The sequence below is a fragment of the Salvelinus alpinus genome, chromosome 5 (assembly GCF_045679555.1).
Source record: "Salvelinus alpinus chromosome 5, SLU_Salpinus.1, whole genome shotgun sequence".
In the NCBI taxonomy this organism is placed as follows: Eukaryota; Metazoa; Chordata; class Actinopteri; order Salmoniformes; family Salmonidae; genus Salvelinus; species Salvelinus alpinus.
The window spans coordinates 58,049,904-58,066,647 of NC_092090.1; the positions used below are offsets into that span (position 1 = coordinate 58,049,904).

General features: G+C 44.8%; 1 protein-coding gene across 1 annotated transcript in view; it reads right to left on the reverse strand.

Annotated features, from left to right (window-relative positions):
• Window positions 1-16,084, reverse strand: part of LOC139576381 (serine/arginine repetitive matrix protein 4-like) — an 86,254-nt gene extending 70,170 nt beyond the window's left edge. The window contains exon 1 of the mRNA XM_071402465.1: window positions 15,193-16,084. Within this exon, the coding sequence (XP_071258566.1) occupies window positions 15,193-15,380 (188 nt within the window). The 5' untranslated portion in view covers window positions 15,381-16,084. The remainder of the gene's footprint in view (window positions 1-15,192) is intronic.
• Window positions 16,085-16,744: the final 660 nt, after the last annotated feature.

Here is a 16,744-nt window from a genome sequence, read left to right on the forward strand (position 1 = left end):
CTCTGCTAGCCCCGGCCTGCTAACTTTATGAACTCCGTGTCTCCCGCTTGCTAGCGTAGTAATGACTCCCGAACGGCTTCCCTGTTTCATCTATTGCTGTTCACTGGACCCTATGATCACCTGGCTACACAGCTGATGCCTGCTGGACTGTTCATTAATCACAGGGAAGCCATTTTTGTTTATTTTGTTTATCTGTCGGCCCCAGCCTCGAACTCAGGCCCTGTGTGTAGTTAACTGACCCTCTCTGCCCATTCCTCGCCATTTTACCTGTTGTTGTTGTCTTAGCTGATTAGCTGTTGTTGTCTTACCCGTTGTTGTCTTAGCTAGCTCTCCCAATCAACACCTGTGATTGCTTTATGTCTCACTTTATGTCTCTCTCTAATGTCAATATGCCTTGTTTCCTGTTGTTTAGGGTAGTGGAGCCCCTAACCCCACTCAACATGCCTCAGATACCTCTTTTGTTCCACCCCCCACACATGCGGTGACCTCACCTAGCATAACTAGTGCCTCCAGAGATGCAACCTAGGTTTCATGCATGTTAACATCAGAAGCCTCCTCCTTTGTTTTACTCACTGCTTTAGCACACTCCAACCCGGATGTCCTTGCCGTGTCTGAATACTGGCTTAGGAAGGCCACCAAAGATTCTGAGATTTCCATCCCCAACTACAACATTTTCCGTCAAGATAGAACTGCCAAAGGGGGAGGAGTTGTAATCTACTGCAGAGATAGCCTGCAAAGTTCTGTCATACCTTCCAGGTCTATGCCCAAACAGTTCGAGCTTCTAATTTTAAAGACGATAATCGAGAATTTCCAGAAGCATTTCTCTATGGCTGGCCATGCTTTCCTCCTGGCTACCCCAATCCCGGCCAACATCTCAGCACCCCCCGCAAGCTACTTTCCCAAGCCTCCCCAGCTTCTCCTTCACCCAAATCCAGATAGCAGATGTTCTGAAAGAGCTGCAAAACCTGGACCCGTACAAATCAGCTGGGCCTGACAAGCTGGACCGTCTCTTTCTAAAATGATCCGCTAATGCAACCCCTATTACTAGTCTGTTCAACCTCTCTTTCGTATCGTCCGAGATTCCTAAAGATTGGAAAGCTGCCGCGGTCATCCCCGTCTTCAAAGGGGGTGACACTCTAGACCCAAACTGTTACAGACCTATATCCATCCTGCCCTGCCTTTCTAAAGTCTTCGAAAGCCAAGTCAACAAACAGATCACCGACCATTTCGAATCCCACCGTACCTTCTCTGCTGTGCAATCTGGTTTCCGACCTGGTCACGGGTGCACCTCAGCCACGCTCAAGGTACTAAACAATATCATAACCGCCATCTATAAAAGACAGTACTGTGCAGCCGTCTTCATCGACCTGGCCAAGGCTTTCGACTGTCAATCACCTCATTCTTATCGGCAGACTCAACAGCCTTGGTTTCTCAAATGACTGCCTCGCCTGGTTCACCAACTACTTCTCAGATAGAGTTCAGTGTGTCAAATTGGAGGGCCTGTTGTCCGGACCTCTGGCATTCTCTATGGGGGTGCCACAGGGTTCAATTCTTGGGCCGACTCTTTTTTCTGTATATATCAATGATGTTGCTCTTGCTGCGGGTGATTCCTTGATCCACCTCTACGCAGATGACACCATTCGGTATACATCTGGCCCTTCTTTGGACACTGTGTTAACAAACCTCCAAACAAGCTTCAATGCCATACAACACTCCTTCCGTGGCCTCCAACTGCTCTTAAACGCTAGTAAAACTAAATGCATGCTCTTCAACCGATCGCTGCCCGCACCCGCCCGCCCGACTAGCATCACTACTCTGGACGGTTCTGACTTAGAATATGTGAACAACTACAAATACCTAGGTGTCTGGCTAGTCTGTAAACTCTCCTTCCAGACTCACATTAAGCATCTCCAATCCAAAATTAAATCTAGAATCGACTTCCTATTTTGCAACAAAGCCTCCTTCACTCACGCTGCCAAACATACCCTCGTAAAACTGGCTATCCTACCGATCCTTGACTTCGGCGATGTCATTTACAAAATAGCCCCACATACCACCCACCATTGCGACCTGTATGCTCTCGTTGGCTGGCCCTCGCTACGTATTCGTCGCCAGACCCACTGGTTCCAGGTCATCTATAAGTATTTTCTAGGTAAAGCTCCACCTTATCTCAATTCACTGGTCACCATAACAACACCCACCCGTAGCACGCGCTCCAGCAGGTATATCTCACTGGTCATTCCCAAAGCCAACACCTTCTTTGGCCGCTTTTCCTTCCAGTTATCTGGAACGAATTTTATAAATCGCTGTAGTTAGTGAGGGTGATATGGAGACGTATATCACCCTCACTAACTTTAAGCATCAGCTATCTGAGCAGCTTACCGCTGCAGCTGTACACAGCCCATCTGTAAATAACCCATCCAACTACCTACCTCATTCCCATATTGTTTTTATTTACTTTTTTTTGCTCTTTTGCACACCAGTATTTCTACTTGCACATCATCATCAGCACATCTATCACTCCAGTGTTAATTTGCTAAATTGTAATTACTTCGCTACTATTTGCCTATTTATTGCCTTACCTCCTTACTCCACTTTTAAACACTGTAGATTTTTCTTTTTATTGACTGTACTTTTGTTCATCCCATGTGTAACTCTGTGTTGTTGTTTTTTGTCGCACTGCTTTGCTTTATCTTGGCCAGGTCGCAGTTGTAAATGAGAACTTGTTCTCAACTGGCCTACCTGGTTAAATAAAGGTGATCTCGACAACAGAAATGGGTTGTCGAGATCGGTGTGAAAGAACTTAACTGACCTCAACCACATCAAACACCTTTGGGATGAATTGGAACGCCGACTGCGAGCCAGGCCTAATCGCCCAACATCAGCGCCGACCTCACTCATTTGTGGCTGAATGGAAGCAAGTCCCTGCAGCAATGTTCCAACATCTAGTGGAAAGCCTTCACAGAAGAAGGGAGGTTGTTATAGCAGCAAAGGGGGGACCAACTCCATATTAATGCCCATGATTTTGGAATGAGATGTTAGACGAGCAGGTGTCCATATACTTTTGTTCATGTAGTGTATGTTAAGCCATGAAACCCAACAAAGAAAACTATGGTCCCAGAGACCGAGATAGGGTCTGGTTATTCAAATAATTGTACAAAATAATGATGTAAACAAACTATGCAATCATATGTGTAATGTGAACTCCCGTTGCCCTCTCTCATTGATTTCTCTGGGGCACGGGGAGGAAAATAACCTTCCCCTGTTGAAGAAAATAAAAATAAAGAAAGCAGTCCTAGCCCATAGCAGTTACATAATTACTCTAATCCTCACACGACCTTATTAAGCATATTAGCTCAGCTTTTTTTCAATGAACCATACATGCTTGTTTGGAATGTGCCATTCTGCCTTGCTGTCACATGTCCATTAGTTTGGGTAGTGTGTGTGTTTAAGGGGGGCGGTTAGGAATACTGGACAGTAATGATTTCAGTGGAAGGGAAAATGACTACTGGTACATCCTGAGAATGTTAAGGATGTTGCTGCATATGGTTGAGGAACGTGTCTCGAGCATCATTTTAAATGTCGAGACCAGAGTAAGGGGATGGGTGTGTGGCGAAGACAGGCTAAAGGCACCTCCACTCTCCACCATTGCGCACGGACTCCCGCCAATTCGTGTGCACTACTTGTTTCATCGTGTTAATTTTTTGTCAATGTTTATCAATGCCCTGTGAAATGTATATTCATTTGTAAAGTATTGTTAATCCCAACCTATTCCCCCGTTAATTTAGAATGTTTGGTTACGGAAAAACACAATGTAATCAGATAGATGCGATAAAGTGGTCAATGGAACTTGACCAAAACAATGGAAATGACATGGAAATGTGCGGGGTAGACCCGGCACCAGGATAAAGTGAAATTATTTAATGTTAGTGACGAGGGTTTGACTCTGATAAGTTTGCATTGTTATAATGGCTCTCCAATCGCTTCGGGGGTCCGGTCAGCAGCCACAATGAAAATATTGTGCGGACCAAGCAAGAAATCTGCAAGTAGGGACTGGCTTTAGTTCGCAAGCTGACAGACAGAGACAATAACCTCGGACAAAACATTGAGGATCCTCAGATCTGTTTTATTGAGAGAGCACAGCGTGTTTGGTTGTCTGGTTGTCTGTCTCCAGTGTTTAAACCTGTTGTAAATACTGTGTGTGTCTTAAATGGCACCCTATTCCATACATAGAGCCCTGGTCAATAGTGGTGCACTACACTCTTAGAAAAAAAGGGTTCCAAAATGGTTCTCCAGCTCACCCCATAGGATAACCCTTTTTGATAACCCCTTTTGATGATCCCTTGCTGGTTCCAGGTATAACCGTTTGGATTCCATGTAGAACCCTCTGTGGAAAGGGTTCTACATGGAACCCAAAATTGTTCTACTTGGAACCAAAAGGATTCTACCTGGAATCAGCAAGGGATCATCAAAAGGTTCCTCATATGGGGAAAATCGAAGAAGCCTTTAGGTTCAAAAAAAAAAAAAACATTTCTAAGAGTGTACACAGGGAATACAGTTCCATTTGGGACGGATAATTTTTTTTCTACCGTCCTCGTCCTTCAGACCTGAATTTGCCACTGGGGAGATGTGGTGTCAAGCTATTATGCAGGATTTTTCTGGATTTTCCAATATGTCGACTCAGAGTGTATGTATTTTTAATGAGTCTTGGGTCTCTGTGCAATCTATTTGGCTAGGAGTCATTCCACTGCACAGTCATTATGAGTGATGGTGCTGCTGTACCTTGTGGAATGTTCCAGTTGGAACTGGCAATAACCATGTCTGCATCCCAAATGGCAACCTATTCCCTTTATAGTGCACTACTTTTGACCGGGGCCCCATGGGTGTAGTCTGAATGGCAATAATGTGCCCTGGTCAAAAGTAGTGCACTATAAAGGGAAATAGGTGACATTTGGGACACAACCCATCATCTCTCATCATCTGTCTTTCCTCAAAGCACTGCTGATCTTATTACAATTAATACTTTCTCAGCATCACGTTTACTGGAGATCTGTCCAACACCACAGTTTCATTGCATTACAGATGGGAGACTGACGCAAATGTGTTTCTTAATGATGAGTTGACAGCCATTAAAAAACACATTCCCAGATCTTATGACAAAGCGGTGGAAAGTGGGTTGGTTTATTGACACGTTTCATCTGTTGCGGTTCAAGAAGTTTCCCTAATCCCACCTGATCTCGGTTAACCTGGAACTAAAATCTTGTGTAATTTGGTCAGATGCTCGATTGGGTTCTGGTGGGGAGCATATTAGAAATTGAGATTGCATATTTTCAACTGTGTTTCTCATCCGTCGAAGCGATGTTTTAGCACCGCCTTCGCCTGATCCTGATACGTCTAAATAACCAGTGACAAAAACCCAAGACTTGGAAGTAATGCTGCTCATTATCTCACGCATTCATAGCATGCCGACAGATCTACCGTACCAGTTATGTTTAGGTAGTCTGTCCACGAGAGATTAAATCTCAGCCAATCCCTTTCCACTTTACATGAGTTACCATGCTGTTACCGTGGGAGCAGTGCTCGGGTGGAAGTGATGTGTGTAAGGGCCCTGTGCAGTGTTTCAATGGAATGGTTTATCAGAGGATAGTGAGTATTGTGCTTTCTCCCAATGCAGTGCTGCAATCTCTCTCTCTCTCTCTCTCTATTTCTCTCTCTCTTTCCTCTCCTCTCCTCTCGCTCTCGTTAACTCCTCCATGGCACGGGTCACACCCAATGATTTATATATATATATATACACTACATGACTGACAGGGAGCGCTGTTTTGAAGCCACCGGGCCTCCATCTTAGCGCCCCCCCACTATTGTAAAAAACATTTTGGAAGCTATGGAAATGCATTTATTAATGTCTACATTTTTTTTGCCACCTGTATTTTATTACAGACACCTATATTTTTACATTATATTATGTTAGCTAAATATAAAATTACAAATAAAAAAATATCTAAAAACATTTTCCTTAAAGCATCATTTTTTTATTTTAATATTTTTTTTATTTTTTTTGCCTCCCGGGTGGCGCAGTGGTCTAGGGCACTGCATCGCAGTGCTAGCTGCGCCACCAGAGTCTCTGGGTTCGCGCCCAGGCTTTGTCGCAGCCGGCCGCGACCGGGAGGTCCGTGGGGCGACGCACAATTGGGCTAGCGTCGTCCGGGGTTAGGGAGGGTTTGGCCGGTAGGGATATCCTTGTCTCATTGCGCTCCAGCGACTCCTGTGGTGGGCCGGGCGCAGTGCGCGCTAACCAAGGGGGCCAGGTGCACGGTGTTTCCTCCGACACATTGGTGCGGCTGGCTTCCGGGTTGGAGGCGCGCTGTGTTAAGAGGCAGTGCGGCTTGGTTGGGTTGTGCTTCGGAGGACGCGTGGCTTTCGACCTTCGTCTCTCCCGAGCCCGTACGGGAGTTGTAGCGATGAGACAAGATAGTAATTACTAGCGATTGGATACCACGAAAATTGGGGAGAAAAGGGGATAATTTATATATATATATAAAATATATATATTTTTTAAAAGCATCATTTTTTGTAACTGTCCTCACTAGACAACAATATACTTAAATACATGCCATTTTGTCCTTGAAACATTTCATTTCAATACTGTAGAATTCCATTCAGGGCCAATGCCAAATATTTTCAGCCTTCTGAGGGGGAAGAGGCATTGTTGTGCCCTCTACACGACTGTATTGGTGTGTTTGGACCATGATAGGTCCTTAGTGATGTGGAAACCGAGGAACTTGATGCTCTCGACCCACTCCACTACAGCCCCGTTGATGTGAATGGAGGTGTACTCAGCCCTCCATTTCCTGTAGTCCACGATCAGCTCCTTTGTCTTGCTGACATTGAGGGTGAGGTTGTTGTACTGACACGACATTGCCAGGTCTCTGACCTCCTCCTTGTAGGCTCTCATTGGTGTCAGTGATCAGATCTACCACCGTTCTGTTGTCAGCAAACTTAATGATTGTGTTGGATTCGTGCACGGCCAAGCAGTCATGGGGTTAACGTGCACGGCCACGCAACCCCTGTGTTGAGGGTTAACGTTGCAGATGTGCTGTTGCCCACCCTCATCACCTGGGGGATCCAGTTGCAGAGGGAGGTAATTAATCTTAACCTTAGGTTAATGATGAGCTTGCAGGGCAACATGGTGTTGAACGCTGAGCTGTAGTCAATGAACAGCATTCTCACATAGGTGTTCCTTTTGTCCAGGTGGGAAAGGGCAGTGTGGAGTGCAATAGAGATTGCATCAACTGTGGATTGGAGTGGGTCCAGGGAGTGGGTCCATGACCAGCCTTTTAAAGCATTCCATGGCTGCAGATGTGAGTGCTATGGGGCGTAGTCATTTAGACAGGTTACCTTGGCATTCTTGGGCACAGGGACTATGGTGGTCTGCTTGAAACATGTAGGTATTACAGACTGGATCTGGGAGAGGTTGAAAATGTCAGTGAAGACACTTGCCAGCTTGCCTGTTTAAAGGTCTTACTTACATTGGCTACGGAGAGCGTGATCACACAGTCGTCCGGAACAGCTGGTGCTCTCATGCATTGTTCAGTGTTGCTTGCCTCGAAGTGAGCATAGAAGGCATTTAGCTTGTCTGGTAGGTTTGCATCACTGTGCAGCTCGTGGCTGAGTTTCCCTTTGTAATCTGTTATAGTTTGCAAGCCGTGCCACATCCGACGAGCATCAGAGCTATCGGATAAATCCCAGATGAATACCTAGGTTTACGTATAAACATCATTGGTCACACCATGCAAGTGACCTTTAGTGACACCCACTGAGTCTTCTGACCACTATAGAACAGGCCATAAAATGCTCTGATCATGATCAATTTAAGTACTTCAAGGAAAAGGAAAAGAAGAAACGTTTTGACCCTTAAATCTTCAGGATTGTCACATCTTTTTGCTATACTCAAGTTGAGCCCTTTGCAATATGTCCTATATCAAATTGAGGTGTGAATGGCTATTTACTCTCTTTATATCATAATTGTGCTGTGCTAGAGCTCTAACCAAGATTTAAAATATTGTCTTTAATGCTTAATATCATCTTGGCAAATTGTCTTTGGTATATAGCAGAGCAATTGGCCGCTGGTTGTATGTTCTGCGGCAGATAAGAACATGTGCAGAGACCTAGGCTTCTTTGGATTATGAAGATCTAATAGGAAACAATGACCATATTTCCCTCTCCCCCTAAACCACTGCAAGATTAGTCATAATGAATAGCTCAAAGGAAGAAGTCATACCTTCAATTTAATGCAATATCAGTAAAGGACAAAGGAGATTCATCCCTTCTCTTACCCTCTTCATTTCTTCATTATTAAGTTTATTCCACTATACACATTTTACTGTGGGGTCATAACCTGTTTTAAGTCATCCAGCTGAGAAAAATGAATTGATGTGCACATCGGAAACTGGAACATTTATTTATACATAACAGTATAATGACTTTGAGTGGAGTTGCCAATTCCGCAAATTGCCAGACTCAAAATAGGTTTAACTCACGATAACACTATAATGCTTTCACTCACATTTCTGACAGTAAGGTCTGACTCTTCACCGGTCTCTGTCTCTCTCTCTTGTCTTCTATCTCGCTCTCGTCTCCCTCTCTGTCCACGTCTCCCTCCCTCCCTCGTCCCTCCCTCCCTCGTCCCTCCCTCCCTCCCTCCCTGCCTCACTCTCTCTCTCTGACACTCATTATACTTCTCCCTGCGGCCTACTCCACTACATAAAGTATTGAGCGCCAATGCCACTTTATTAAAAGTCCAGCTTGATTTGCCCCTCCCTCCCTCTCTTACTCTTTCTCCTTTGTCTCTCTTTACTTCTCTTTTGGTCTGTCGTACTCCTTCTCTTTCTGTCTCTCTATGTATCTCTCTTTATTTCATTTTTTTTCTCTTTCCCTTTCTGCCTATACTTATATGGCTTTTGAGTCACATTATTCCATCCCTCTCTGTCTGTGAATGTCTTTGTGCAAGCAAGCACAATGACCCACAGTTGATCGCTCTCTTTTATATACAAAGTGCCTCACTCATTCACTCTCTCTCTCTCTCTCTCTGGAGAAGGAAATTGGTAGAGTCCTTGGGTACACAATCACCTTTGAGTAAGCAGCATCAAACTTCTTCACTTTGTCATAGAGGATTAATACGTAGGTGGTTCAATATCAAGCAAAAATAGTCAGAGTTTTATAAATTTCCAACCCCAATGAGAACATATGGTTCTGAGAAGGCTAGAGAATGTCTCAGCGGGTTAGAGACTGTAGTCTATATCAACGTGTCAGTTAAGGACATACGATATACTTGTTTCTGAAGCTAAGCAGGGTTAACCCTGGATGGGAGACCAGATGCTGCTGGAGTGTTGGAGGGCCAGTAGGAGGGACCCTTTCCTCTGGTCTAAATATCCCAATTCCCCAGGGCAATGATTGGGGACATTGCTCTGTGTATGGTGCTGTCTTTCGGATGGGACATTAAACAGGTGTCCTGACTCTCTGTGGTCACTAAAGATGGCACTTATTGTAAGAGTCGGGGTGTAAACCCCAGTGTCCTGGCTAATTTCCAATCTTGCCCTCATACCATCATGGCAACCTAATCATCCCCAGCTTCCAGTTGGCTCATTCATCCCCCTCTTCTCCCCTGTAACTATTCCCCAGGTTGTTGCTGTAAATGAGAATGTGTTCTCAATCAACTTACCTGGTAAAATAAGGGGTTATACACTTCAGTTTCTATAAACTAAGTTTACAAACAGTTTATATAGAAGCTGGTATACTGACAGACTGGAACAAATCATTCATGGTACCTATGCTAGTAGAACACAGCCTTTAAATGCCACGAGACTCTTTACATATCAATGTGTTTGATTTTTACACAAATGTGCACTGTGAGCTGACAAATGGCGACCTCACCAGCCCATAATTTTTTTTTTTACATATCTCCAGGTTAAATATAGTTGTCAGGGCCTTGTCAGAATTATTGCAGAGGGCCCATTTAAAACACTCAGCCCCATCGGCTACGTCAGTCACGCTTCACAAAGACCTCACACGCATTTTCCTCATGTTTTCTTTCACAAGGAGCTTGGTATGTATGAACGAAACATTTCACTCAAGAGCGCACAGCTTCACTCGAAGCAGAACAAAATATAGGGAAATAAGGCCTAGTTAGACAATGGTTAAAAAGTGGGTGAACTACAGTAGCTAAGTGGAACCATAATATATCCACACAAAAAAAATATATATATATATACTCAAACAAAACCATGCATAGACTCAAGAGACAACTCCATAATATACATGTATTGAAAATAGTCGAAAAACGTTGTGACATTGTTGTCTACTGAAAGGGTTAAATGTGTCTCTCTCCTCTCCTCTCATCCTGTGAAATACTGCTGAAATGCTGCTGTTAGATTATGGAGGAATTACTGCGGAGAACCCCCAGGGGACTGGCGTATCAGCTGCTCTACAGCTCTGTAGCATAGCAGCTCAACCCTGAGCATTTCTGTACTTTGAGAGAGTCCACAGAACCCCAGCTAGGTTTGGAGGAGAAAATACAGGGCCTGGGTATCAGCCACTCTACAGCTCTGTGCTATTCCATAGCAGCACAGCCAGGAGCATTCCAGCCCAACACCATGGAAATCCAACCCGTCCCAGCAATACTGCACAGAGGGGCTTAGCACCACAGTGGCCTCAGAGTCATAACATAAAGAAAATGTCAACGAGTCAATGTATGTACAGGTACAGATTCAGCAGCATCTATGCATACAGACACTAGCAAGCTATAGTACATAAGACGTTCCACAGTTACCATTAAATGCTTCAATGTGGCATGATATTCAATGATAATCTGAACAACCTCCAAATACACAGCCATGTTAAATAATGTGTCAGGGAAGAGAACCCAGCTTGATTTGATTCAATGTTAAAGGCCGTGTAAAAATCAATAACGGAATCGAATCCAGTCTGTTAAAAGAACTGTACATGATACAGACTTTGTCCCAAATGACACCCTATTCTCTACATAGTGCACTACTTTCGACCAAGGCCCATATGGGTGTCATTTGGGACGCATATACAGAGCCAGGACTTGACTCCGGCAGCACCACCTCATACATCATTGAATCATCTTTGTCATGTTGTTCAGACTAGAGCAGCTTCTCCCCAGAAAGTACTACTGCCTCTGGTCTAGCTACATCTGAGACAGGGCGTATTCCCTGTTCATGTACAGCTACACTGAGTCTGTATCCATGCATGTTAGAAAGTGTATCCCCTCTCTATGCTTTTCGATGCAAGAGGGAGTAGTCCCACTGGTCTAGAGCTGAGAGAAGTGTTCATATCACGCCTCTGTATCAATGTCCATCCACATGTATATGCCTCTGTGTCAAAGTGTTTCCCCTATGCCTTCGGATGCAACAGCAGTTAATTCCTAGTTAATTTACAGTACAGGCTACGCTGTAGCTGTTTCTATGTGTGTTAGCAAGTGTATCCCCAATGCCTTTGGATGCAACCTCTCCCAATCCCTTAGCTCTCATTTCCTTTCCTCGTTAGGGCAGCATCTGCTGAAGGCTGAGGTAAGAGTCTTGCCCCCCGCTACTCTTCCCACAGCTCCCCTAGCTTGCCATCTGCCTCAGTGCTGGACAAATATCCTTTAACCCCTGCAAACACACACAAACAAGCCCACACAGGCATGCAGGTCAGACACACAAACCACCACAACCCCCAACTCTAAACCACAGCGGCCTGCATTTTTTATGAAGAGAGCTCCTGAACAAAACAGCTTGCAGGGCTATAATAGCTAAGGGCGTGACCCTCCAGCTGCAGAGCTAGTAACCTCATCCCTCCCTCTGCAAACCCGTGTGAAAAAGAGGGGAAGACTGGGAGGAGCGAGGGGAGACAATGGAAGAGGGGAAAAGAGAGAGGAGAGAGGAAAGAAGAGAGGGGGAGAAGAGATGGAATGAGCAGCTCTAATTACTGCTCTGTGACTCTCAAGCTCCAGTAATGCTGGAAGAATGAAAAGACAGAGAGAAGAATGAAAAAATAAAAGGAAAATAAAAGGGGGGCAGGAGGAGGAAGGGAAGACGCTGATTAAACTTAAACATCTCTCTCTATCTGCCTTCCCTCTTCCAGCTCTCCCCCCTTCTTCCCTCTCTCCATCTGTTCTACACTGACTGTCACTGCCCTGGAGTTGACTAGGATTGTTCATCACCCCTCGGTTATACACAGTGAATAATGATGTTTCTCTGCGAGGGACAGGGAGAGAGAGGAAGGGGGAGAGGGCGGTATAGAGCGAGATTAATGATTCAACTTATAATTATTCAGTAACTGGTTACATAGCCTTTTCTAGTTTACTAAACTGTTCAGTCAATGTATTACCTGAACTTAACATTTTTAGTTGGCTGCAACTGGAGACAACTTAGGTTAGGGACACCCAAAGTGCTTTTAAAAAAAACATATTTGACACACATTGACATATAGGATGACATTGTGCATGTTCATTTATACAGTAATTACTATTCAACATCTGGGATTTGAACTCACAACCTCTTGATTCAAAGCATTCCTATCTTCCTGCTACGCCATGTTGTGAGTTCAAATCCCAGGGGAGGACATGTTGAATAATAATTTGTGTATAAATGCATATGCACAGTGTAATAATTTGTGACAAATAGGTACGTTGTAAACATTGTATGTTAAAGGCACGATGTCTGGGTGTCCCTAACCTAAGTTTTGGCAAACTAAATATTTGAAGTTCAGGTAACACTATGGCGAAAAGTTGAGTAAACTAAAAAGGTTGTGGAACCAGATACTAAATAATAATTAGTTGAATTAAGTAGATTTGTTTTACAGTGCATAGAAAGAGAGAAAGAATGAGAGAGGGATAAACGGAGAGAGAAAGCTCACAATTAGAAGAGAGGAACTAGGCCTGAGGCTATGTGTTCTGTCGGGTTAAGCATTCCCCAGTTACCGTCAGAACACGACAGAACATCATCAGCATACATACAGCACACAGGTAGGATGCTTCTCCACCCATCTACAATCTCCTTGTGTTGTCTTTGTGCATTGTTCTATCTCATTACATTACACTACACATTCTGCCAGAGCACATTAGACCATTTCACTCTGCTCTGCCTGTGCTATAGACCTGGGAAGAATCTAGTAAGGAAAAATAGGGAGGGAGAGTGAGAGAGGGAGGGAGAGAGAGAGAAAGAGAGAGAAAACAATTAGGAGTGTCAGCCTAGGCTCTAGCTGGCTGGCTGGTTGGAGCTGAATTAACAACATTAGTTAGCTAGTTGTAAATCTGTCTGTCATCTCCCCTCTCCCCGCGATGCTTGCGTCAATGTCAATGTCATTCAGAGCCAGCCCCTCCAGAGGAGATGAGAGAAGAGGAGAGGCAGAGACGCTGCTGGAGGACGTGCTTTATGGAAGGGCTCAAACAGAAGAGACAGCCTCGTTAGTCTCCTCTAATGCTGGGCATTATAATGACACTGCTCAGTTCAACTCAGAGAACTGTGTCCTTTCTGAATATATTGTGTCTTATAAGCCCATGTTAGATGAGTGACGGTATATTTGGGGGATTTAAATATATATATATATCCAGAAATAGTGAGAGAACTGTCTTTCTCATTTTGATTGGGACAGACAGTGAATTGGCTGGCTATGATGACGTTACATTGTCAGTTGCATTGTCTGTTTCATATTCAACACACAAAATAACCCTTAATCGAGCCACAGGTTGGATGACAAACCAAATATTCAGAGAAATACAGTATCACTCATTTTGTGAATGAGGAATAGCCTATTAAAAGGATAAGTTAAATCCGTTAATGACCTATTTCATGGTTCAATGTGCCTGTTCCCCACCCATGTAGCATATGAGGTGAAATGAACCATTATAATCCCCATTAAAATAACTATAATTCTAATAGGAGCACACAGTGTGAAATAAGATTCAGCGATGATGGTGGGTGTCAAAACAATACAATAATTATCGTAATATATGCCATTTAGCAGACACTTTTATCCAAAGCGATTTACAGAAGTGCAAGCATGTATTTTCATACAGGTGGCCCCAGCAGGAATTGAATCCACAATCCTGACATTTCAAGCGCTATGCTCAACCAACTGAGCCACACTCGAAGATCAACTTCGCGCGTGGGACTTCAGAACTGTTGATTGTGACAGTGATTGTTCTCTGGTGTGTTAGGGCCATACCCAAAAGCCACTGCTACAGATATTTATACCCATTTCTCACTATTTTGCCTTTTCAGCATGGTTCCAGCAACCTGGAACATAACCAGGCCAGCTCGATACAGCTTGGTTTGGCCGGACTCGGTTCAGCTCAGTAGTGTGAAAAGCCCTTAGTGTTTGACAAACCCTTTCGTCGGGTGGGGCGGTAGGGTGAGGGATAAAGTTGTTAGCGCTGGGGGATCGTGTCTGATTGTGAGGACGGGAGCAGGGAAAACAGGAAGAGCAGGACAAGAGGAGGAGAGAGAAACAATAGATCAAAAGTGATACACTGATGTCACATGTCTCTCCCTGTCTGTTTCTCTCCTGCCTGCCTGTCTGCTCTGAGGGCTGATCGTAGAAGATAACCTTTGCAATGATGAAAATGGGCATGAATAGATAACACACACACACTGACAAGGGGCATGAATACATAACACACGGCGGTGGCACTTCACAGAGAGGCAGCAACATACGGCCACCATGCCACTGGAGGGGACGTGGCTGACATTAGAGGCTCGGAGAAAGAAGAGAAGACATGCACGTAACCTTTAAAAGCCTGCCTGGGACAATTATACTGAAGCCTCTGTCATGTTTACATGGCATGTCTGCTGTGAGGGATTCCCTTTATGTGATATAATCCTTTATTTACATATGATGTTAAATGCATGAAATTAAAATGCCCTTGAAATCCCCAAAAACAGTTAGATTATTATTCATGTGTTTCTTGATGTTGGACAGTGCTGTGTGCACATAGCTACAAGAAATCCAACCACCTGCTTCATTCAAAATCGAATCACCTGCTTGCTAGCTATCATCATATATATGCACTATTTTAAGAGAAGCCAAGGTACAAATATAACTTGAATTCAGAGAGCTATAGATGTGTTCAATACAAAATAAAATAACTAGTTACAGTAGGAGAGATAGCGAGATACAGTAACTGACCTGATAACCTTCCTACTGGCGGTGATGCTTGCCACGATGATGCTCTCTGGTCTCGGTGTGGCCACAGCTTTAAACGTCCCTTTCCAGAACTTCTCAAAGAGCTGCTTCTCCCCCTGGTGCTCCAGGCTGGCCATACTGTCTGCTGTCCCCAGGGAGAGAGGGCTGCAGGGAGCCAGGGAGAGAGCCATGGAGGGCTGGGGATGGGGGTCCAGGGCTTCCCTGGAGATGGAGTCTCGACGAGGGAGACTTCACATAGACTGTAACACACGACCAGCAAAAATACACACTGTGTTGTTGAGCGGACCTAGTGCTCTGGAGCTGTCCAAGTACTGAATCCACACAGGGAAGAGCAACAGGATAACACACATCAAACAGCAAACCCTTTCTCTCTCTGGTAGAGTAGGCCAGTCTGTCAGTGCTCAGTGCGGCTCCTCTCCTCTGGTCTCCTCTCTTCTGATTTCTTCTACGGGGGGAGCATGTGAACCAAGCAGGACAAGACAAAGGCTGTTTCTGCTGCTGCCACAACGTCAGGCTGCTTTTTGTTCTCTCAGAGGGGGGTTAGCGTTTCTCCTCCTCTGTTCCTCAGTCACAGCTGCTGCTTGCTGCTTCCGCTCTGCTCTGTGTTCTGTAGCAGTCTTCAGTTAGAGCAGGCATGGAGTCATATGCGATACAGCAGAAGCATTCTCTCCGGTCAGAGCCAAGGAGCCAGTGACGGACGGAGTGTGTGACAGAGTGTTTCTCAACATACCAGCACGTGGATGAGTTCTGAGAGCTGAGGCGAGTGTTTCGCTGACTGTATATGTCTGAGTTTGTGGGCGCGCAGGGTCATGAGTGAGTGTGAGTGTGTATGTATGCGTGTGTTCTGTACGAGCGGTGTGTGTTCAAAGCGACTGAGGAGCCTAGCTGACGGCTGCTTGTTTTGTCTCTCTCAGAATGTGACGTTGTGTTGGGAGGCTGGGATAGGTCAGGGAGAGTAGGACACCTTGGGGATCCTCTGTCTGTCTGTGTGCCTGTCTCTCTCTCTCTCTCTCTCTCCTCCCTCCTATTATTTTACCAATTATTCTTTGCCTCGTTGTTCCGTCACCTTACTTTCATTCTCTTACTCAGTGTCTCTCTTTCAGTCTCTCCGTGCCTCTCTCCCTCCCTCCGTCTCTGCTTCTCTCCCTCTGTGCCTTGGACAAAAGGCCAAGCAGTTTCCCGCCATCAGCATAACAAAAGGCTGGGTCTGCGGGGGGCAGCCGGTGCATGTGCCTGACGCAATGCCCCCAGGGATCAGAGATTTCCCCAGCAAGCCTACACGGCCATACATAACATAACCCTACACAACACATTACAGAATAACAATGTTTCCCCAGCTATCCTAGACAGCCCAACTCTTCCAGCTACACAACGCAATACACCACACCACAGCACATTGGCTTAACCCATGTATTCATTTTGTACTAGACACCTGCCACGGTCATTATAAGGAGTAGACCAAGATGCAGCGTGGTATGTTTCCATCCTTTATTTTGGAAAAGGAAACTTCAAAGAACAAAACAACAAAAACAAC